Source organism: Bactrocera oleae, chromosome 5 (genome assembly GCF_042242935.1).
Source record: "Bactrocera oleae isolate idBacOlea1 chromosome 5, idBacOlea1, whole genome shotgun sequence".
NCBI classification, from domain to species: domain Eukaryota; kingdom Metazoa; phylum Arthropoda; class Insecta; order Diptera; family Tephritidae; genus Bactrocera; species Bactrocera oleae.
The window spans coordinates 15,034,786-15,058,133 of NC_091539.1; the positions used below are offsets into that span (position 1 = coordinate 15,034,786).

Below are 23,348 nucleotides of genomic sequence, written 5' to 3' on the forward strand. Positions count from 1 at the left end.
AGTGGTTACGGTTGCATGCTCAGATTTAATCATATATTATACATATAGTAGTTGATATAAGAAATGCTACTGTGATTGGAATAGTGATTGGTTATATTTTTTATCTTTAATTAATTCCGTGCGAAGATTTAAAATACAAATTTTAAACATTTGGTTTGCACAAATTTCATCTATTTATTATTTTTATTATTAAATAATTTCATATTACTTATTTCAGTGCTATTTTTACCTTTACAAACCCTTTTCATACACCATAAATTGTAACGGAAAAATCCGATTCTCTTATGAAACTAGTCCCAAAATATTTAAGTTATAAAAGTATGATCCAGTCCATTAGCAAACAAATTTTGTCGTTGATATTTTACATTCACATAAAATTTGAATGAAATATCGACTTTTACTGCTGTTTCGATTTGTTTATTTTTCCTGTGTGTGGGTTTTATCGGTTCTAACATTTATGCATACGTATATGATGATGTTTTGCCCACAAATCCGCCACATTCTGTCCATTGCCGTGTATAAAATAAGAAATGCTGTAGCCTGAGGTAGTTTGAATGTTATGTTAGGCTTAATTCATTATTAAAGCTTACGCCTTATTTTTAATTGTTGTTTGTTATACGTATCATTATTATTTCAACAGTTGACGATAATTTTGCGCAAAAACTTACACATATATATACATATATGTAAGTATAATATGTACGTGGAAATTGTGGCTTGAATAAATCGCTAGTTTTTATTTTATTTTTATTTTTTCTTAAACGTATATTGTTTAATTTTATTCATCCTTCTTCTATTAGTGTTTCAGGGCGGCGACAGTGCTGACGACGCCATCGTCTTCTCAAAATCTCAATGACTTGGCAATGAGCGCTGCAGTTGCTTGCGTTTTGTTACCGCTATGACGACGCAACTCAGCAATCACATCTGTGCGATTGTAACCAAGTTTCACCAAATCGGTGACATCACTCTCGGTGAAACTGTCATTGGACGAAACATCATTAGCTGCACCACCCTGAGATCTTTTCGAAGTTGAAGCTATTAATAAATACGAAGTAAATTCTTTTTAGATAGGTACGATTTATAATAAGGTCAATTAAATGTACCAGCATCTTGTTTGCTTTGTTCGATAGCTTGTTGTATGGCGCGCGACTCAGCTTCGCTAGCTGATTGTTCCAACAACTTAAATTCCTCCTCTGAGTTACCGGTGAGACGTGCGCAATCAGGCAACTCGTTTTCGGGTAAGAATGGCGTTTCGCTGCCGGTTGTACCAATACGCAGCACATTTTGCTGCAAATCAATGTTGCACTAAAAGAAAACGAGCACACAAAATGTTTATTATACAAATTTGTTTGTAGTAATTATATGAGCGCATTACCTGATGACGTTTCAGCATATCAAGACCAAGCAACATATCCATTCCTTGTTTTTCCAAAACTGAAAAGCTCGATGTTAAGTGATCGTTTCCTATCTGCAACTGAACCATATGTATCCGACCAATAATACGTTGGGTACCAACACCTTTAGCCACTCCATTCCACCTGAAGAAAATTTTATTTTTAATCACAGAATCAAAAATTGTTGAAATATAAAAGGCTTAAAAGTGTGTTAAAAGGTTTGCCGACCACTTCTGTAGAGCATTGAAGATGAGGGCTCTGTCTTAGATAATCGTTATAACAACAACAACATGGCTCTGTGCGAGCTACAGTTCAAAATGGTAGAACAAGGAGTATGCAAGCGCGAAATTATGTTAATTAATTTTTTTATTTTCTATTATAAACTTAGGATCAACATCTTTTTTATACTTTCGCAACATGTTGCTACAGAGTATAATAGTTTTGTTCACCTAACGGTTGTTTGTATCACCTAAACCTAATCGAGTTAGATGCAGGGTTATATATATATAAATGATCAGGATGAAGAGACGAGTTGAAATCCGGGTGACAGTATGTCCGTCCGTCCGTCTGTGCAAGCTGTAGCTTGAGTAAAAATTGAGATATCTTTATGGAACTTGGTACACATGTTTCTTGGTGAAATCGGATGACAACCACGCCTATTTTTCAAAACTCGAAATACAAAAAAAAAAAAAATTTTAATCTTAATACAACTATTGAACTATTAATCCAATATTTGCAACCCCATATTCAAGTTTATAGTTTATATGCATTAAGTATCTCACACCAGCCGGTTTTACTTTGCCCGAATTGACCCGTATTTTATATGACCGAGTGTTGTTATTTCGATGGTTTACCCCTGCTTGGATCGGTAAGAAATAAAAATATTACCCACCTAGTATCGATAAGTCGATTCAAATTACAGCGCTCAGCGCATGCTGCACTCATAATTGTAGTTTGAGCACCAGAATCAACGAACGCTTTTACTGAGACGCCATTTACTTTGCAATTAATGTATCTGAAAAATTTAAGATTTAAGAAAAATTTGCATTTAAATTTACAGTATTTATTACTTACAACATAGTCACCGTGCCAAAGATTTCTGGGTTGTATTCAATAGCTGCAGCCATATTATCTTGAATGTTTTTTTGTTTAATCTCTTCAGCAATTAGACGTTGCGCCTCTTCATCAAACGGATCAGCATTCAACATGCGTAAACGTTGCAACTGGCGCTGTTTTCTAATATCAATTTGCTCACGCAATACCTTAGAGAATGATTCCAAATTACCCGATAATAATGCTTCGGCCAATTTCGGATTATTTTGTTTCAGTAGTGACAGTGATTCAGGATTTGAAAGAAGCATTGTACGCACTGCAGCTGGGTCGTCATCATAGTTGACATTAAATTCATCGGAATCAGTGTAATCCATGTCGCTAGGTGTAGGGCGATATCCTGGTGCCAGTCCCGAACTACTGCCGCCACCAACACCAGTCCCCAGAATATTACCTAAGAAGTTTGTTAAAAGAAAAGATGGGAAATTTTTCAAAATACTTATTTTCAAAATATGTACGTATTGATAGATATATCAGTGTTCCTAGCTGAGAATTAATTTACAGTAATTTATTTTGTAAAATACAACAAATATTTGTCTGACTTATAATAATAAGGGGATAAAAAAATAAGAAAAAGTTGAAATGTAGATAAGTTAAAATGAGGAAAAGGTTTCAAGAAAAAAAAATTTAACATTACATAAGAAATATATACTGCGTGGATTAAAGTGTAGATGTGGGCTTAAAACAATTACTTGTACCAGCATCTACAATTACAATAACTTTCTTAAATTCATCAGTACATATACACATACATATGTATATGTTGCTAACAGAGAACAATGTGCACATTTGAAAAATAATACTTTTTAAGTTGTCAAAACCAAATGTCATGCATTATGATTATTTTAAATGCCCTTGAGTCTTGGAATTTTAAATATCGTTCTTTGAATGTGAGAAAATTTGTCCATTGCACTCTTGTTTTGAACAAATATTTTTATATTAACGAGGCCTCTTTAATACATTCATATGTACATATTATGTGCACACAGTAGGCAGATATGCATATGTATGTAGATGACAAGACACGCCGAACAACATATGAACAAGTACCAAATGTGCCACAACCAATCTAAATACCCGTAATTTATTTGTGCGCCGATTGCATTTAAAGCATTAGCGGCATTTTCTTTTATTTTCATGAAATTTTTGAGCAGATTGACCCACTTATGTTTCAGAACAATATAAAGCCTTGAAACTGTTCAGTATGTAGCATTTCATTTAAAACAGAACAACTATTTAAATATATATATATATAAATGCACTTTACTTACCCAGGCCACCGACCGCTGGAGCACCTATGCCGCGACCGACTGGCAAACTTTGCAATATTACACAGTCACCATCTCTGATACCGAAATATTTTAGCGGTTTTTTGTCATCTAGCAATGGAGCACCATTGAAAACAATAACTATCTGAGATATGGGGGTTCCAGACTCTACTTCACAAAATGCCTTGAAGTTTTCCAGCTCCAGTTCTTCGGAAACATCCAAGAAAAACACGCTATCCGTCAAAGTGGTTACCGTTATCTTCATATTTATATTTCTTTGTTTTTTATGAACTTTATACTTTTCTTTACCAGTTAGAAAGTTGTAATTACAATGAATTCTTCTTTCTTGCTCAACAACACAATGACTTTTGACGTAAATATTTAACTGAAATGTTGCTTTTGTGATATAGTCTTAATATTTACTCAAAATCACTTTGCTACTCATTTAATCTCAATTGATTCGCAAACAATGGAAAGTAATGCGTTCTATATATGATTCGTCACCAAAAACAGGAGATTATCGCTTTGAGTTCGTTTTTTATATTTTCTTCCAGCCTTATCTTCGTTTACCTCTATCTACCTTCAGTTTGTTTCTGTTTTTCGTCCGTTCGGCATCTTCATTTTCTATGTTGAGTTTATTGTTGTTGTGCGTTTTAACTACAGTTTTCAACAATGGCGGCGCAACAGCAGCGACAACCACACAAAATATATATCATTCACAATAGTAGCTGAGAGTTTAAAAATATTTCCATTACTTCATTTTGTCTACAAAAATGTAGTTATAAATTAAAATATGTATTTTTATTAAGGGCCATTACACAAAACTAGTCATTCAAAATATCTTTCTGCAATATATTTTAGAAATATTTTGAAACGTATATTTGAATCAAATACATTTAAACCCAAACACCATATTTAATACAATTATATCGCACGTCGTGCTGGTAGGCCAAAAGCAATATACAAATATTTGGAAAATTATTTTAATTTTTATATTACATTCGATAGATAAGATCTCAGAATAAAGCTTTCCTCTATAAACAAAGAATATGCAGAAAGTGGAAAAGTTCAATGACAGAGCAGCACTACAATTATAATTGTTTATAAGGGTTTTAAAATAATCAATATATATAGACTATATGATCATCACAAAAAGGGAAACTAACTGTCAAACAAATTTTATGTGAACGGGACCTGTAACAAAGCCAAATTTATGCGATTTGCTGCAAATTTTTCAAATTGACAATTTACTTGAAAATGCGATCGCAAGCAAGCAAAAATTTATCACGTTACGAGTGTACTGGACCACAAGCTGCAACTTACAAAATGTCAAAAAACTACCATTGAAATTTTCTTATATATACGAATATGTGCGGGGACTTTGGGAGTACATGTGATGAAGGAGAGGGCACAATAGACCCTAGGTCGCGGTACACACCTCAAACCAACTATCTATCTATCTATGTACATGATATTAGTTTACTATGATTTATGGTACGTGAAACCACCGGTAGAGGAATTTACAATGGGTAAAATATTATATGTATAAATGAAGCGATTCGAGAAAACTCACTGTTATAAAATCCTCCAACGATTGCCAAGCTAATTCGAGGGTTGGCATCATTGTCACAAAGTGTTGGTCGTGTAGCAAATGAGAACCTGATTTTTTCGCTTTCATAAATTGCTGTGTTTTCACAAAGTTCAGTAAGAAACAATACTAGAAAATTACAAATTTGTTTAAATAAGTGATATATATTGAAAATTTAATAAGTACAAGTAAGTTACTGAAATTAATTGGTGAAAATAAAATTTTTCCGTTTCGTATTTGGTGACTTTGTGTGTGTAACGTGATCGCGAAGCTCGATAAAGCAAGTGGTCGAGAAATGAAGAAAGGAATAAAAAAGAAGGTCAATTATTTAACGAAAGCAATTTTTAACTTTTGGGAAATAGAAGGATCTTCATTTAAAAATAGTTTTGGTTATTTTGGTTGTATTTCTTATAAATATATATAACTCCTCGTTAAAAGCGTGCTATATTTTCCAATAAAAATTTTTTTACAATTCGGGTATCGCCGCCATATTTGTGAACAGTTTCGCGTTTGAAAGCGAACATAGCCGATTGCTCAGCTTATTTCATAAAAGAGAAATGCAAATAATAAAGCAAGTTATTCATTTGCAAATTTTTACAGCCATATTCCGCCAGTGAATAATTCTTCAACGTGGAATCGATAAACGAATCTAAAAATTATAATGAGTGCTCAACCTAGTCCCGCCTGCATGACTCCTTCAACCGAACAGGAAAGAGTAAGTACCTAATGTTAATACATATACAAACATTCTCATTTACCAGTTGTCAAATATTTTACCCCTACAAACATTAATTCTTTCAAAACATTTCCTCAAAAAATATATAACCAGTTGGTATATATATGCACGTTTACAGATGTATATCGCAATGGTAAACATTTACACATATAATTGGTACATACATAGATAACATATACATATGTATACTTACCTTCAACCAATATTATTGAATGACTTCGCCTATTTGGCTGTTTCGTTACCAGGTGCTTTTGTCGTTTGCACGTTTTTTAATAGTGTGCGTTCGTGTTTTCTCAAATGTCTTATATTTACTTTATTCATGAAATGCTTTACTAAATTATTGAACTGAATTAATGTTTCTAATAATTTTATTTACCTTTACTATACATATATGTAGCCATATATAAATATGATTGTTTCGTATTTTTTTTAGCAATATATACGGGAAAACTTTAGAATAGAGTCCCAGGATTTCGGGAATAAAATGGGTATGGGCTAATAGAAAAGTAAAAGATTAAGAATATATATATATAGCCGCAGGAAACTCATAGTTTTCGAGATATTTGCGTTTAAAATTGAAAATTTAAACTATTTAAAGGATTTTTTCGATTTGAAATGAATTTTACATTTATATTTTTCACTTTTATATCGACTAACAATTCACTATATATATCTATATATATTCTTCATTTGGAGGACCTCCTCGATCGGCCCATACCCATTTTATCCCCGAAATCCTGGGACGGTATTCTAAAGCCGGCCCATATTTACTTTTGGGTATGTGGCAATTAAAAACCTATTTGATTAAATTCGCTTAACTTTACGTGATTCTTGTTTATTCCGTGCGTTCTGTTGTTATATTCAATTTTAATACTCTTTGTTTTACAATTTATGTGCAAGCGTTAACAATAAGCAAGTTTAAAATTGCACAAACAATTTAAGGAAAAGCATTATATGAAATTAAAATACAAATTGAAAAATTGTACCATAAATAGTTAAAGATTGTATAAAATTTTCTCAAAGAAATGTTTAAAAATCTGGAACGTGTCGCGGAAAAAAGTTGGATGGCGGTGCCCCTGACAACTTGGTGCTGGATCATCCAAAATCAAAAAATCATGTTGCATTCGTTAGATAATAGTTTTCTCCACGTACCACCGAAGGAGGCTTTCGAAATAATCAACCTGAAATTTTGATTAAATTAAATTAAAAAAAATTTAAACCTTAGCTCATACGGGTGTGTATGGTTTTTATTCATCTAAATTAATATTCTCAATATTTGACACCAATGACTCTCTAGAGAATAATACAACTTTACTTTGGCTTGTGGCTTTAGGATCAAACTATCGTCTTACACCTTTCTAATCGCTTGCTTAGTACAAACAAGCTTTTATAGTTTTAGCCGCATAAAACATTTCCATATCGATTTTATGTAATGTTCCAGTTAAGTAACTAGTCCCGTTGTATTTCTATTTCATGAATATTTATAAAGAAGATAAACAATTTTTATTAATGAATGTCGCTTGAACAGTATAACGCTATGTATCAAAGAATAAGTAGCTGCCTTGTTACAATTGCTTAATGGAAATATCCTCGAAAACGGAAGGACGATATTTATTTTCACCATTGAAATTCTAATACCTTCTATATAGGTATGTTTGTATGTAGGCATGTACGTCTGTAAATACCAAATCTAGGTAAATGAACACGATTGCTCAGTTGGCAGCTTAGTTGTGTGATGACAGGCGGCAAGGCCGTACATTGGCCCACAACATACAGCTTGACAATCATATGTATGTATATATGAGCGTACATATGTATGTGCATTAGTTCACGCCAGAAAACAAAAAAGCACTGAAACCAACGTTAAATTGCAATCGACATAGAAATTTAAGCACACGCAATATTCTACACATATTTATCATTAATACATACATACATAAAATGTGCATGATTTTCTTCTGATAAAGCATTTTAAGCCAGTATTATTGCGAAACATACTGGATAAATGAGCAGAGATGTGTCTAACAAGCACTTCCTCCAAATAATATTTTGCGCTAAGTTTTACGCCTTTATAAATGAAAAGGAGAGGGAGTTTTCTTTTTGCAGATATGTCTCCCCAAACCATAACAGAGGTTGTGTTTTGATACCTTTCAATAACTCTTTTATCAGCTGGCATTACAGACATACTGGTTGCATAAACGCGGTCATTTTGTAAGTTATGGCTAGCCTGTAACAAAAAAATTTTCACATCAGAAAACAATCTTAATATTTGATTGCCGCCGAAGGAGCAAATTCCTTCTTTCTCTTCTAATTTTATTTTGTCGTTCCGTTAGATCATGAACTCGTTTTTTCTTATAAGCCCTCATTCTCAAATATTTATTAACATGTTTTTGATGGTTTCTCGTCTCACACTGAGGTTCTTAGCCAGTTTCCTTCTAGAAATTGCACATTTTTTCCTTATTCGCTGACGTGCAATCTTCACCAGACTTGGAGTTCTGACCGTGTAACTGCGACCAGTTTTTTCGATATTTTAACACGCCCACAATACGTTGAACGAATCTGCGATAAACATCAAGGTTCTAAAGGATCTTAACTATTTCACTTGTTGTTTTTCTTTACAAATGTAACTTTTTCACCAGCTTTCTTTTTGAATCCATTGCTCACAAAAACTGAGTAGCAACTTATGAAACTTAAAATTATGTTGCGTAACCATATTCAAAATATATGTGACAATAGAAATGTGTAACGGGAATATCTTAAAACTCACATCGCTCAGCCTAACGAAGCTTCAAACAAGTGCGACAGTTATAAGGGCCCACGCTGTACCTATATTGAGCGTTATATTGGTACTATTGGTACTATAATGGCAATATATTGCTAACCCTTAGGGGACTATTTTGTAAATTATTATTTTATGTGAATTGTCCATTTTCAAAAAAGTATGAATCCATCCTACAAATGTTTTCTGAAAATTTGTATAATTTTATTTGTTCCAAGTTCAAGGTCAACAATTTATTTATTAATTATTATTCCACATTGATTAGTATTTTTTTCTCAACACGAATCATGACAGGTATTATGAAATAGAAATGTTTACGAAAAACTAGTGCGTCATTCTCCTTTGAACCGTAAACATTGTAAAGTTCGAAAAATATAAACTAACTCTGACTTTTTCACAGCTTGAACTGACGCTGTTGGCAAATTTGTTTTTGTTTACAATTTTATTTCATTGACTATTTGCTTGACTAATTTTTAGTTCAATCTGGTTTGTGCATATTTAAAACTACAATGGGTTTAAAAGCATTTCTAGAACCAGATTGCCATCTATATATATGTATGTATGTATATAATATTAGGTTTGTATATGTAGCCATGTTCTAAATGGCATTATAAAAATTGGATGGAAATCGCTGACTGCATTAACTGTCTTTGATTATCGCCTTTATTGCAATAATTAAATGTTAATTTTTCTCCGTCGCAGTCTTAGGCTCAATTCTTGGACTGCGACGATACTTACGGTGGTTTGCAACTATTGAACTCCCTCGTTTTGCTAGCGAAGTAGACCTCAAAAATGGCAAGCATAAAGATGGAGTAAATAAATTCTTTGGTTTATGGTGCCTAACTAAGATTGTATTTCAATTTAAAAAGTTGTAGATATTTGGTTAGGTGTAGTCAGAGGCATTAAAAAATTAAATAATTGTTTTTCAACTGGCAGTAAATTATTTTATTTTAAATAGGTAATAGCTTGGCAACATTGAATAAGGTTTCAACTTGACTTGACATAAATTTTAAAACAAAAGTAACAATTTTAAAAGAATTGGCTGTTTGTATTTTCGGGAAAAAACCAACAGCAAAATGTTTATAAAAAATTGAAATTAAAGAAAAAATCCTTCGATCAAAAGTTGTAATTATCGAATAACTCAAAAAGTATTTGTAAGTGAGATGTTATACTTTAAGAAAATACAAAAACAAAAAAAAACGATTTATTGTAAATTCTAACTAACCTCTTAAAAATGATTGACTTTCTATACCAATATAATCGTGCTTTTGACAAATTAGTTTACGTTGAGTATGAATTGTGAAAAAGTACAAATCAAAATATACTATATTTATGTACATACCATATGTACACACACAAACGTCTTTTAATATTGCAAAAACGAGATTTTGTTTACCAATAAAATTAAGCATTTTTGTTATTATTTACCTTTTATATGCTCGTACAATTCAACTTGCCTAACATGCACAAAAAAAGCGTTTGTAAATGTATGGTATCTACGTATATCATATATTAATATGCTCTTTTTTAGGCACATTTTCTATATGTACGAAGTTGTAGTCGGTCATGTAGGCACATGGATTCAGGTATAAATTGCGTTCTAAATGAATTTCGCGAAAACACAAGAACTGCTGTTTTTTATCGCTTTAATAAATATGTATTTGTTCAGCTTTTGTTTTTTTTTTTTGTACAGTACAGATAGTTGAGGTTGCTGATTGTGCAAATATCTGTATGTACGAGTATGTATTTGTGCAAATGTATGCAATAAGAAAGGAAAAATTCAGTAAAGTATTGAATTATTATTATTGAGAGAAATATATTTACGCAACAATGAATAGAATTATACAATATTTAATTGGATTGACTTCTGAAGGAGTGAAAGGAGTATGGGCAAGCATTAATTACTTTTTAAGGGGGTTTCTCCATCCGATAGCTGTTAGAAATAAATTTTTTGTTTTGTACAAATTAATTGCCTAATATGTTATATTAAGTTTTTCTCACTTTTCTACAATAAGTCGTCAGATATCGAGAACAGTTTGAAATGTTTTGGAACTCCGTACATAGAAAAAGGCAATAGATCAAAATTTCAGTTTATAGATTAAAATGACATGTAAAGAAGATGTTAGTGTCATCCGGGGACTATATGCATTCAGGACACAGGTTTAGCATGATTCTGTATAAGTACGAATTTACATATGATCGAAACATCTACTACTCTGAATTTCTTAACATAAGGTCTACAAATGTATAAATGTAAAGAATATTTTTTTAATCCTTGTTAAAAATGTATATAGTTGTTATGTTAAAAATATCGATCGTTTAATGGAAAACTTATACAACTTTCCAACATACACATAAAAAATATACTATACCTTGCCCTATCCTGTTTTTTACTCATTAAACTATTTTCGTCACGTTAATTATTTGTGTTTTTCCAGGTATTTCAATGGATCAACGAATTGGCCCATCCAGAGAGTCGTGAAACAGCTTTACTCGAATTGAGTAAGAAACGTGAAACAGTGACAGATCTCGCGCCAATGCTATGGCATAGCTTTGGCACTACCGCCGCCCTTTTACAGGAGATAATTAATATTTATCCATCGATTAATCCTGCCACACTCACTGCGCATCAATCAAACCGCGTCTGCAGTGCGTTATCCCTACTGCAATGTGTCGCATCGCATCCGGAGACGCGTACAGTGTTCCTGCAGGCGCAAATACCATTGTTCCTGTATCCGTTTTTGCAAACAACATCCAAAACACGGCCATTTGAATACCTTCGACTAACAAGTTTAGGCGTAATTGGTGCATTAGTTAAGGTGAGCTGCGATGTGCAAAAATGTTATACACCAACTAAATTGTTAATGTTTCCTATATTTACCAGGCTGATGAGCAAGAAGTGATAACTTTCCTTTTAGCAACTGAAATCATTCCACTGTGTCTGCGAATAATGGAAACCGGTTCAGAACTGAGTAAAACTGTAGCTACGTTTATCCTGCAAAAGATTTTATTGGACGAAAGTGGTCTCTCGTATATTTGTCAAACGTATGAACGTTTTTCGCATGTTGCTATTATTTTGGTAAATTTTAAATTAGGCTATAAAACCATATAACTAGTTACTTAGTTTTGTTTGATTTTGATTGCAGGGCAAAATGGTAATTCAACTTGCCAAGGAGCCCTCAGCACGTCTGCTGAAGCATGTCGTACGATGCTATTTACGTCTTTCTGACAATCCCAGGTAAGTTCTCAATAATTTAAACCTGACAAAACACCTCTAATAATTGAGTCTAAACAAGCGAAGTCAAGCTGGCAAATTATTGCATAGTAAAACAGTTTATTTTACACATTATATATGTACATAGATATGTATGTATTTACAGCATAATTTGCTTAATTCTAATCATATTTGATTGCACTTCTGAAATGATTGTCGTGAATTACGTCTTAATTGCAACAAATTTTACATTTTCATAATATTTCATATCTAATTTCATTGCAAATATTTGTATATTTAGCTGAATTACCTTATTTGAACTCATAAAATGCTGTGTGTATATGTGAAATGTAAGTTAATGCACTATCATTTCACAAATATTGCATTATTTGTTTACATCTTACAAGATATTTTACAAATTGAAGTAAAATATAAAATTTGTTAAAATTGTTTTCTAAATACTGTTCATGTTTATTAAACATTGAAGTAGTGTTGTTCTGGAAATGTTTTTAAAGTAAAATTGTATTATATACTTTTATTATTTATTCGGTAGAGCACGTGAGGCTTTGCGACAATGTCTTCCAGATCAACTGCGTGATGCGACATTTTCAGTATGTCTCCAAGATGACAAATCCACCAAACACTGGCTACATTTACTAATTAAAAATTTGGAGCTGGGTGTTGTCGCACCCACAGACCCGCGTCAAATCGGTATGTCACCATTGACGTCATAAACAGCAGCAGCAGCAGAAAACGCGCCGTCTAAAGTACATGTAACTACATATGAAGTGCAGCTAAAAGTGCTGTTGTTGTATGATAAGAATTGTACGCGCAGCGCAGTCCAAACAACCCAGCCAAGTATACAACAGAGACTACAGCCCCAACTAACTAGTTTAAAATAGTGAATACGCAAGTTACAAATAAAATAACTTTTTACTTAAAAATTGTAATAACCAATTAAAAGCAAAACAAATCAAACACAATATAACAAAGGAATACGTAAATACTTAAATACACAACACAAACACACACTATATCTACAAAAAAAAAAAAAAACAAATACTTAAAAGTCGTGATAGAATTTGCAACAATACGAATGCATTATAAAATAAATAAATAATAATTATGATAATAAGGATAAAATATATAAAATGGAGACTGTTTATATGATAAAAACCATAAAACAAAAACAAAAATACGGGTTTAAAAAAAGCCCAAAAAAGAGCGAAAATAAATAAATTACTGATGAAAATTATAAGGAAATTTATGTAGAAAATGAGTGAATATTAACTAAATTATGTAATAATTAAGAAATGGCGGTACCTAAAAAATTTAAATCGAAAATAATAAATAATAAGTATCTAATTTATATAGCTATAACTTTGAAATTTGCTGTAACAAAAATGCTGATTTCATTGCTTTTTGCCACATGTAATCAAAGGCGAATGAACTCTCTCTGAGATTAGATAAGAAACTCAAATGGATTGATTTTCTATTTAAAGTAAAAATAATCATAAAATTGGCTGTTAAGTAGATCTACCCAGATGTGTATACAGCATGCAGATACATACTTACACGTAGTTGCAATAGTATCGAACGAATATTAAATATAAAAACGAACATAGTTTTTGTTTTCAAAGTTAGCTTCAACTTGCGCGACTTACGTAAACGGTAGAAGTAGAGGAAACTGTATTTTAATTTACGTGTGCAACAAGAATTTCATATACTTTATATTGATTGAAAGGAGTTTTGTACCACAGTCTAGCAATTAATGAAATATATGTTTTTAAATGAACTTTGTATATATTTAGGCAATAACTGTGAACTAAAACATAAATGAATGCACGGGCTCATGCATAAAGGGTAACATAAAGTCAATGAATTATACTCCGTAACATTTTAAGACATATGCTGTCAGTAATTTATCATTCAAACTTACAACTGCAACAACTTGAAACACTAAGCATACATTTTCGACTAAATGCCTTAAATTTTGTCTTCAAGTGACAAAAAGGGTGATTAAATCATGTCACCCGAATAGTGGAACAGTAATTCACTAAACGATGTGTTAATTATGCTTTAAGGTATCAAGTTTATTTTTTTTTTTCAAAGACGTTAACTCGCACAGCAACAACGTTATATTGTATAATTGTAAAGCCACATTTTTAATTTCTAATAATCATAAGCCAATCTATGGATCGCTATGTCCTTATAACTAGTGCATATAACAGAAATTGTATTAAGTTCGGCATACATTCATTTACACATACATATATACTGCATTGTACTCTACCATTTGTATATGATTTCTCAATAATCTCTCGAGACTTAATTAAGCCCGCTTTACAGGGACCTTTTTGATTGTGAATTGTTGATATCATTTGTAAAAAATATACACTTAAGCAGTTTGATATATTTTAATATGTGAAGCCAATATTAGTCGCCTTTATTTGTACATTACAAGCATTAATATATTAAAATTGTTTTAGCTTAAAATATTTGCCAAAAAATAAAATTTAGCTATAAATGCAATTAAAATATTCAAAAACTCATTTTTTGCTTGCAGTATGTGAATGGAGGTAGTGGACTGTATTTCCAGTCCAGTAAACCTGAAACTTGTTTGTAGTTTTGCTACCACATTCCGAGAAAAATATACACACAATTTTGACTTTCAAATTCGAAGAAAAATATACTTATAAAAGTTCTTAAAGCTGAAAACGAAAAAAAAAATACTTTTGCACATTTAAAAAAAATTGTTAAAATAGCAAATTGCATTAATTATTATTTTCAGTACATCAACACTGTTGATAATAGAAAAACTATTTCCTTCCACATTATTGTGGTGGGTAAGATCATAACATTAAATATCAGAAAAAATGAAAAAATCTTAACAACTAGTAGCTTTGAAATGTTTTTAAAACGACATATTCATTCATTTCATAAACAAATGTATTTTTCATATGAATTGCATATGTTTTATGTACTAAACATGCAAGTAAATTTTAATATTTTCGAGTTTAGTAATACTGCAATTAGCCAACAAATGTTTTTCTAAGCATCAGTACCAGTGATTTAAACGTTTTTCAATAATGGGAATGCAGACACTTTGTTCAAATACTAGTTGGTAATGAATGGAGCTTTTTCCAACAAATACTTTCCAAAATTATCTACAATTTCTATTAAAGTCCGGCCGTAAAGTCAATTGAAAGATATTATTTGTGAATACCAGCATGTATGCTGCAATAATAAATAAAAGAACTGTTCTAAATATTACTGGGTAACAATTAATAATAAATTAAATAATATATTTGAGTTTAGGAAAATTAATATGAAAATGCATAGCAAATCTAAGAGTATTTATGTATGTAAGTAACTAAAGAGAAATAAGATTATTCACATGTCTTTGCTAAAGTAAAATCGTATTTAAAATAATGTACTATAATTAAACGACGTTGAAAACTGTAACTGCTGCATATTGTGATTTTTTTTTTTAATTTTTGTACAGTATCTATGTGCTGTTGATTGATGCTATTCGGCTCAAAAGCTCTATCACAAACTTGTGCGACACGCATTTTTTCACTTCCATGAGCTTGGCAGAGTACGACAAACAAAACTTATAAGGCTAAATGTGAATTTTAGAAAATTATTGAAAGCATACATGTTGAATAGAAGCATTTTTGAGAGTGAATTACAAATTTTATACACACATTTTTAAACTATTTGATGAACAAGCGTATGCCACTATAACTGAAAACCTTTTCAACTGCCGCAAAAACATCATTGAACTAGTTGTATGTGCACAGTGTAAAGTTTTAGCTGTCGAATTTCATAAATTCGAAAACTTAAAATCTAACACCCCACAACTTCGCATCATATTAATTTCGTATGTGATTTATTTATAAGTATTGGTCGTTATCCTAATTAAAATCTCTTATGAAATAAAAATTTGTATCCTTGTTAGTCATTATTATTTCAACTTTTAAGTAACATACTAAGTAAGCAAATACTTAGATTAGATTACTTACAAATACTTTGCTTGGCGGCAAACGCACTTTTGCGCACAATGCATTCAATACTTTTAGCTGCAAAACATTGTAATATAATTGAATAATTTTAAACTTTAAATTAACTTTTGATAGTTCATTTAAGTAATTTGAAATATTGTAGAAATTCTGTTTAGTTGAAAGAAAACATTTATAATCTCCTTAAAAATTAACTTGTCTACTTACATTTGAACGTTAAACTAAACATGCGAACTAAAGTGTATAGTTCGTGTTTACGTATGTATGCATGAATATGACTTGGGTTATGTTGTAACCTGTTGTAGGATAGATGTAATGACAACATAAATTGTAAACTTATATCATTCTTTGTAAATTGTTATTAGAAACCAGCATCCTAACTAAGTTAAGTTTAATATATATAAATATTTTTCTCATAACTGGGCAATTTGAAAGCACACAAAGCTACTATTGTGTATGTTGACATATTACTTGTGGTAGTTTTAGCCATTTATCTAACATTACCTTCATACCTAAATCGAAAATGTAACATATACTTTAAATATTCTTATCTTTTTTAAAATTAATACCTAATTTAGCTTGTATTTGTATACATAATTAACTATTTTATATAAAGTTTGAATTACTACTTATTATATAACTACATATTCATGTCACATTTATATTTATTTTAAATGTTTGTATTAAAGATTAATCGTGCGATTTGCCGAAATTTTAAATTTTCAGTTGTTTTTGTTTTTGTTTTTTTTGGTAATTCAAATTTTCTTCATCAGCTGCCTCTTAGCTAAGAGCGTGTGTTTTCTAAAAATCAAACTCAGCTTGCGACCGGTGTTGATGGTGCCTGAGTGCATTACATATAAAACATATATATCACACAAATGGATGGATTATCGTATTGCTAAACGTATAAAGAGAATGAAATGAACGTTTTTAAACTGTGTTGAATAAATGAGAATTATTAAATTTATCTATAAAAAGTTGTGTGTTTTAATATGCTGAGATTTTTGGTTTACTTCCTGAAGCGATTACATATGTATTGTATCTTTAAAAACGACATGTTGTTGTTGTTGTAGCAGCAGACTTTTTTTAGAATTTCTTTTTTAAATTCTTAACAAATTTACAATTTCGACTATGTATTAATAGTATTTGTTTTTGAAGCAGCTTTGTCGGTTAAAAATACACGTCTGTCTCGTTTCCGTAGAACGGATATTGATAATAGTCTTTTCACTTGATCTTAATCACGATAAAATGCTTAAAGGACAGTGCTTAGTCTGTTTAATACTGGTAATTTACAAATTCGCCATCAATGTAAGCGTAAACTGCTCATGGAGTAATCTTAGTCCAATTGCGCTATAGATGAAATTGCGCTTAACAATGACCTCAAACAATGCTCTTCTTTCTATGGTTCGAACACGTCTCAGTAATTCGTTGCTTGGACCTTCCGTTAGAACTAAAACTCTGATTTTATTTTACTGAAGGAAAAATTTGCGACTGACGTGCTAAGAAGTCTGTGGGGGTATTTGAGGTGTCCTAATTACGAATTTGAGTTCAAAAATGTTCCATTACGTACAGCTATTTTTGTCATTTTAGTAAATGGTGGTGGTTTGACCTGTACACCCCTTGACTACAGCACAAAAAATCTTACGTGTAAAGAAATTTTTACTATCATTATCGGTTTCAGCAACCCAAAATTAGCAAGAAACAACCTCTGACATCACAGTCGTAAAATGACTGTAAACAAGTGCTATTATCCAGTTAGAATGACAGTATACCACATTTACGTTATGCTTTTGAAAATTTGCTACATTAACCGATATGTCTTAGACATATCTATGTTAATAATACAATATTTTAAATAAGGCTGACCGAAAGGTTTGACCACTTTCAAAAAAAAATAAAAATATTTTTAGTATTTATTTATATGAGAATTGTTTTTATATTATTCGTATTATATTTTATTAGCCAGCTGAATCGTTTGTAACACAACAGAAAAATTAAAATATATTGGAAAGACCATATATTTTCCTCTTTTTATACTGAATTTTACTACTCTTATTCACTTTCGAAAGTGTAGTGTTTTCTGCCATCTCCTGGATATTGCTTCACAGCCACTGGGCGATACATACGGTAGTTTTCCAACCAATAATAAAGAGCAAGGCAACCAGACATTACACCTATAAAGCTGAGCCAATATTGAGAATTTGTAAATCTTGGTCTCTCCGCTTGCGAGTAGCGATCTTCTCCATACAAATCAACGTCGGCATGCAACTACAAACAAATATATCAAATCAAAACCATATTTTCAAAATAATTTTCGTTTCTAAAGTGCTCGAAGCATAATTTACCGTCTCGTGGAGATTGCGCTTATGCTCAGGAAAATCATATGGGTAGTAGGGGTCTTTCGATTCAATACCTAAGCCTTTACCCAAGTCAGGGTAATCACCATAGCCTAGACCGTTGTCGGCATATGGACGATATTCCTCTGGCAAAAGGTAGTATTTTTTTGCAGCCTCAGTCCGCTGCTTTTCGGTTTTTGGAAACTGATCAGGTTTGTAGTCCTTATTCCAACTAGCCACTATAATTAATGTGATTAGTAAACGGTTCACATAAAAAATGGTATTTTTAGCGTTACGTAAACAAAATAAACGAAATGAACTGAATAGTATAGCACCATTTTATCACCCTACCAAATTTAATAACTACTTACTGCCTCTCGCTACATGCTGGAATAAGATGGGATTTGCAGCTTGAAGCTTCTGCGCGGCTTTTAGTGCATTAAATATCGCGGACATGTTTTGGAAATGCTTTATGAACTTGTGTGTTTTTTTCTCCAATAGTACAGCGCTTATTTTTATTTAGTAATCAGATGTTCAAGTGTCAATTTAATTGACGTTTTCTTTTAAAGCAGCTGTTACTTGTGGTGTTGCCAATTTGAGTTTACTGTTGGAAATCGTTCAGAGAACGTCAATCATAGAGAAGGTTCAATTGCGGACATTTTGACAATCGACAAATCATGAACCTTCTCTATGATTATTTTTTTTATTAGGACTGTGACAGATGTGACCAAGATTTACAAAAACAAATTTGAGCTGTGAGGTCATATGCCATATTGTTTCTGTTTCTATGCTGCCTGCAATCAATTTATAGAGTATGACGTCACGTTGGCGCAATCTTATTTTTATCATTCTTGGTTTCATTGGTGTTTCATTGGCGTTAACCGAAAAATCAAAACAATTCAATGAATGAATTCACGAAAAGATGATTAATTATTAAAATGAACATTAGTTTTGATTTATGTTACGATGACAAATAGTTGGGGCCAGAACTGATGGGCTGCGCATCAGAAAAAGCTGTCGTGATCACTGATATACATTGGAAGTTCCTAACTCCAAGTAATATCATGTAAACAAACAAATAAATTTAAAAGCAATGCATCTGAATTCACCTGGCAATTGACTTCCCAAAACATGTGGTCACGAGTCTGAATTATGTGCCAATTTTAATTAAACGAACCGTTAGTTGTATACATACCTTTATCCAAATAGACCTTGTTGAATTTACTCCATATAGACTAGTCTTATTGCTAGGCGCTGAAAATCAAAAAAAATGCGACCATTATATCCATCAAAGGGATATTAATAAAAATAAAAAAACTTTTATAACAAAGCTCGACATTGTAATGTTTTCTTTTATAAATATTAAATGATGTGAATTAATGCCAAAAACAACTGTTGTATAAATCTCCAAGGGCAGTGAGAACAGTCTAGATTAGTGAATAGATTAAATGTTATTTAATCACTTCAAATTTTTTGATATAAGTCATAGTTTTATTGATAATTAATTGACTTTTAAATAATTTTTGTTGCAGATTCATAAGTTATTTTCGTTAAAATAAGGAATAATTTTATTTTTTGTTAAATGAGATGAAGGAACATTACCACAAACTCTCCGTGTCTGCATTTTAAATGATTTTAATTTTGGGTTGAAGCAAGCTACGATATCTATGGTTGTTACAAAACCTTTAATATGTGTATTATGAACAACATATTTGTCCACAGTGGATAAAACACAAATGACTGAAGAGGAGCAAAATTTTATTTTACCCAAAAGTATATTACTAGGAGTAGTATATTGTTTTGACCCTTTATGTTTGAAACACTTCTCACGGTCCCTTCATTTTATTTTTACTGTTTCCAAACCGTATCTTGCCTCGACTGGTTTCAGGATTTTATTCCACGAGTTCAACAAGTTCTTTTTATCTAACTGATAAAAATAGTCCAAAATTATAAATAAAATAGTTTTTTTAACCCATTTTCTACTAATATTTTTCTTAAATAAACGCAGTAATGTTCAGTTGCAACTGCTTGGTAGCAGTTGGAATTTTTTGATACTCTAGTTGTTGTTGTTGTTATAACGATTATCTAATCCCCGTTTGGGTGATAAATTCTAGATTCGTTTTCGTCGAGGTCATCTAACGGAAGGCCCAGGAAACGAGCTGTTTCGACGGGGTCGGACCATAGGGAAAGGGGTGTTAGATGAGTGGGGTTTGTTGGGCATGCAAAGAGGTGGTTAGTGTCATGCGGAGACTCATTGCATGCAGGACATGTGTTTGGTATGTCAGGGTCTATTCTGGATAGGTAGGAGTTTAACCTGCTACAGTATCCAGAACCGGAAGCATACGGGCCTCGCTATGTAGGTGTTCGATTGGGGACATCAAGAGGCACCCCGTGATAGTCCAGAGTGCAGTGTTCTGACAAGTCTGCAGCTTCTTATTCTGCGTGTCACTGCATCCAGGCGACCATATTGCGGCTGCATTATTGAGGACCGGCCGGCCGATTGCCTTGTATGTTGCCAACAACGTTTCTTTGTCCTTTCCCCATGAGCTGCCGGGAAGCGACTTGAGGATTTTGTTGCGGCTCTGTACTTTGGCAGTTATCGCGGTCGTGTTAAGTTCCTTGCAGAAAAGAAGCGAGAAAGATCGGAGAGGTAGCCGTTTACTTTTGAACACATGCCATCGATTCCATTGCCCGACGTCAATATCGTACAGTCATCTGCGTACGAGGTCATTGAAATTCCCGCTGGTGGCTGGGGGAGTTTCGAAATGTAGAAATTAAACAGTAGCGGGGAGAGGACACCGCCCTGCGGAACCCCCTGTTTAATTTTCCTGAGTTTGGAGTTTTGACCTCGAAATAGTACGGATGAGTGTCGACCGCTCAGGTAGTTCATGGTCCACCGCTTCAGCCCTGGAGGGAGCGTTGATTGTTCCAGGTCCTCAAGTAGCGTTGCGTGATTGACTGTGTCAAAAGCTTTTGACAAGTCCAACGCTACGAGGATCGTCCTCTCGCAGGGTGGCTTCTGGTTCAGGCCATGAACTATCTGGGCGTTTATGACGCTAAGTGCTGTGGTGGTACTGTGCACTTTACGGAAACCATGCTGATGGTCTGCTAGGCTCAGGTGGTGGGTGAATGACGGGAGTAACAAGGCCTCAAGTGTCTTCACTACTGGGGAAAGGAGAGTTATCGGGCGATAAGACTCCCCTTTGTTGGCGGGTTTCCCAGGTTTCAGCAGTGGGACCACTCTTCCGACTTTCCACACATCGGGTATTTGAAGAGTGGATATCGACAGGTTGAGGACCTTGGTGAGGTAGTTTACTCCCGTTGGGCCTAGATGTTTTAACATCAGCATGTTTATTCCGTCAGGGCCGATGGATTTAGACGATTTCGCCTTTTTGATGACACTCTGAACCTCCCCATCGGTGAAAGTAAGTGGTGCGCAGTCTTTTGGCATTTTGCGCAGCCGTCGGGTAACACATCGTTTGGCCTTGTCGGTCGAAGGGTGCAGTATAAACTGCCGGCTAAAGTAGCTCGCGCACTTCTTCGGGTCCGAGGAGGCATGGCCATCGAATTGGATTTCAACCCGATCGTCATGTTTCCTCGGATTTGACAGGGCCTTGACAGTAGTCCAAAGCTTACTCACACCGGTGGAGAGGTTGCAGGACTTCAGGTGCTCTATCCATTTTGTCCGCTTATGATGGTTTACCATTTGCCGAATCTCCAAATTGAGATCCCTTATTCGGGGATCACAGGGATCGGCATGGCGTAAGGTGTCGCGCTCATTTGCTAATACAGCTGCTTCGGCTGGGAAATTAGGGCGGAGTTCCGCTATTCTTCCAGCCGGTATGAAGCGAGCTGTAGCAGCAGCGATCACCTTGCGGAATTGACGCTCGCCAACGATGACGTCCGTAGGAATGGATAGTGCGTTGAAGGTGCTCTCAGTAAATTCTGTGAAGCCGACCCAGTTAGCTTTGTTAAAGTTAACATAGGTGCGGTTATCCACAGAAATAAAGTCAGGAGGTTTCTCGATCGAGATAATTATGGGCAGATGGTCTGATGCAAGAGTTAGCATAGGTCGCCAGGTTATACTATTTATCAGACCACCGCTAGCGATGGTAATATCTGGCGAGCTATTACAGGTGCCCATAATTCTGGTGGGGGCTTCGTCGTTTATTGTGCAGAATGTCGAATCGTCTATCTGTTCCGCCAGCTCCATCCCCCTACCATCGTTTGAAAGGCAGGAATGCCAAAGATCGTGATGCGCGTTAAAGTCGCCTAGCACCAGACGGTTTTCACCACGAAGTAGCGCATCTATATTCGGGTGATATCCTGTTGGGCAACATCTAACTGGGGGGATGTATATATTAAATATTTCGAGCTCGACATCGCCTGACCGGTCAGATTGGGAGTTATGCTGTCTATGTGAGCTCCTTAGGACCGTGGAGGTCCTATCTTGGCCACTCGACTGGAGTGGCAGCGCAGTGCGCGAACATGGTGCAGGTTGCACGGCCGTTGAGGCAGATGTCGCATTATTGCGTTGACAGCATGGGGCCACGAGTTACGTGTGTGTCTTAAGGCCCGAGCAGGTCTTAAGATGGCTCCATCCATTGCATGTATTGCACCTAACCGAGGTGGAATTTGGATGGAGCCTTTTTGCGCATACGCAGCAGTAGAATACCTCGGGGCCCGGGTTGGACTCGATGCCAGCACGGGTCAGGAGGATACGGAGCAACCCTGCTGCTAGGCGTTGCTCCAGTGACGACAAACTTAATCTAAAACTTACCGATCCAAACAGGGTTAGATCGTCGAAATAACAGCCCTTGGCCGGATAAAATCCGGGTCAATTCCGGTATCGCAGAACCGGCTGTTGTGGGAATTGTACTCTATTTGATACTCTAGTCAAT

General features: G+C 33.8%; 3 protein-coding genes across 4 annotated transcripts; 1 reads left to right on the forward strand and 2 right to left on the reverse strand.

Moving 5' to 3' along the window:
- Nucleotides 1-149: 149 nt before the first annotated feature.
- rngo (DNA damage inducible 1 homolog rngo) lies at nt 150-4,389 on the reverse strand. The gene is made up of 6 exons (XM_036371245.2): nt 3,776-4,389; nt 2,469-2,898; nt 2,287-2,409; nt 1,376-1,538; nt 1,104-1,305; nt 150-1,035 (listed from the first exon to the last, which is right to left on the reverse strand). The coding sequence occupies exons 1-6, from the start codon at nt 4,035-4,037 to the stop codon at nt 842-844; spliced, it is 1,374 nt and encodes a 457-aa protein (XP_036227138.2). The 5' UTR covers nt 4,038-4,389; the 3' UTR covers nt 150-841.
- Nucleotides 4,390-5,329: 940 nt separating this feature from the next.
- Nucleotides 5,330-13,158, forward strand: Rcd-1 (Required for cell differentiation 1). Of its 2 annotated transcripts, none has more exons than XM_014234688.3 (6): nt 5,330-5,476; nt 5,961-6,075; nt 11,314-11,694; nt 11,760-11,954; nt 12,022-12,113; nt 12,643-13,158. In XM_014234688.3, exons 2-6 carry the CDS (start codon nt 6,022-6,024, stop codon nt 12,821-12,823), a joined length of 903 nt encoding a protein of 300 aa, XP_014090163.1. In that variant the 5' UTR covers nt 5,330-5,476; nt 5,961-6,021; the 3' UTR covers nt 12,824-13,158. The 2 variants fall into 2 exon arrangements, with proteins under 2 accessions (XP_014090163.1, XP_014090162.1); XM_014234687.3 differs by having other exon boundaries at nt 5,356-5,548.
- A 4,865-nt stretch (nt 13,159-18,023) lies between these two features.
- ND-ASHI (NADH:ubiquinone oxidoreductase subunit ASHI) lies at nt 18,024-19,002 on the reverse strand. The gene is made up of 3 exons (XM_014234649.3): nt 18,819-19,002; nt 18,457-18,686; nt 18,024-18,379 (listed from the first exon to the last, which is right to left on the reverse strand). Exons 1-3 carry the CDS (start codon nt 18,901-18,903, stop codon nt 18,164-18,166), a joined length of 531 nt encoding a protein of 176 aa, XP_014090124.1. The 5' UTR covers nt 18,904-19,002; the 3' UTR covers nt 18,024-18,163.
- Nucleotides 19,003-23,348: the final 4,346 nt, after the last annotated feature.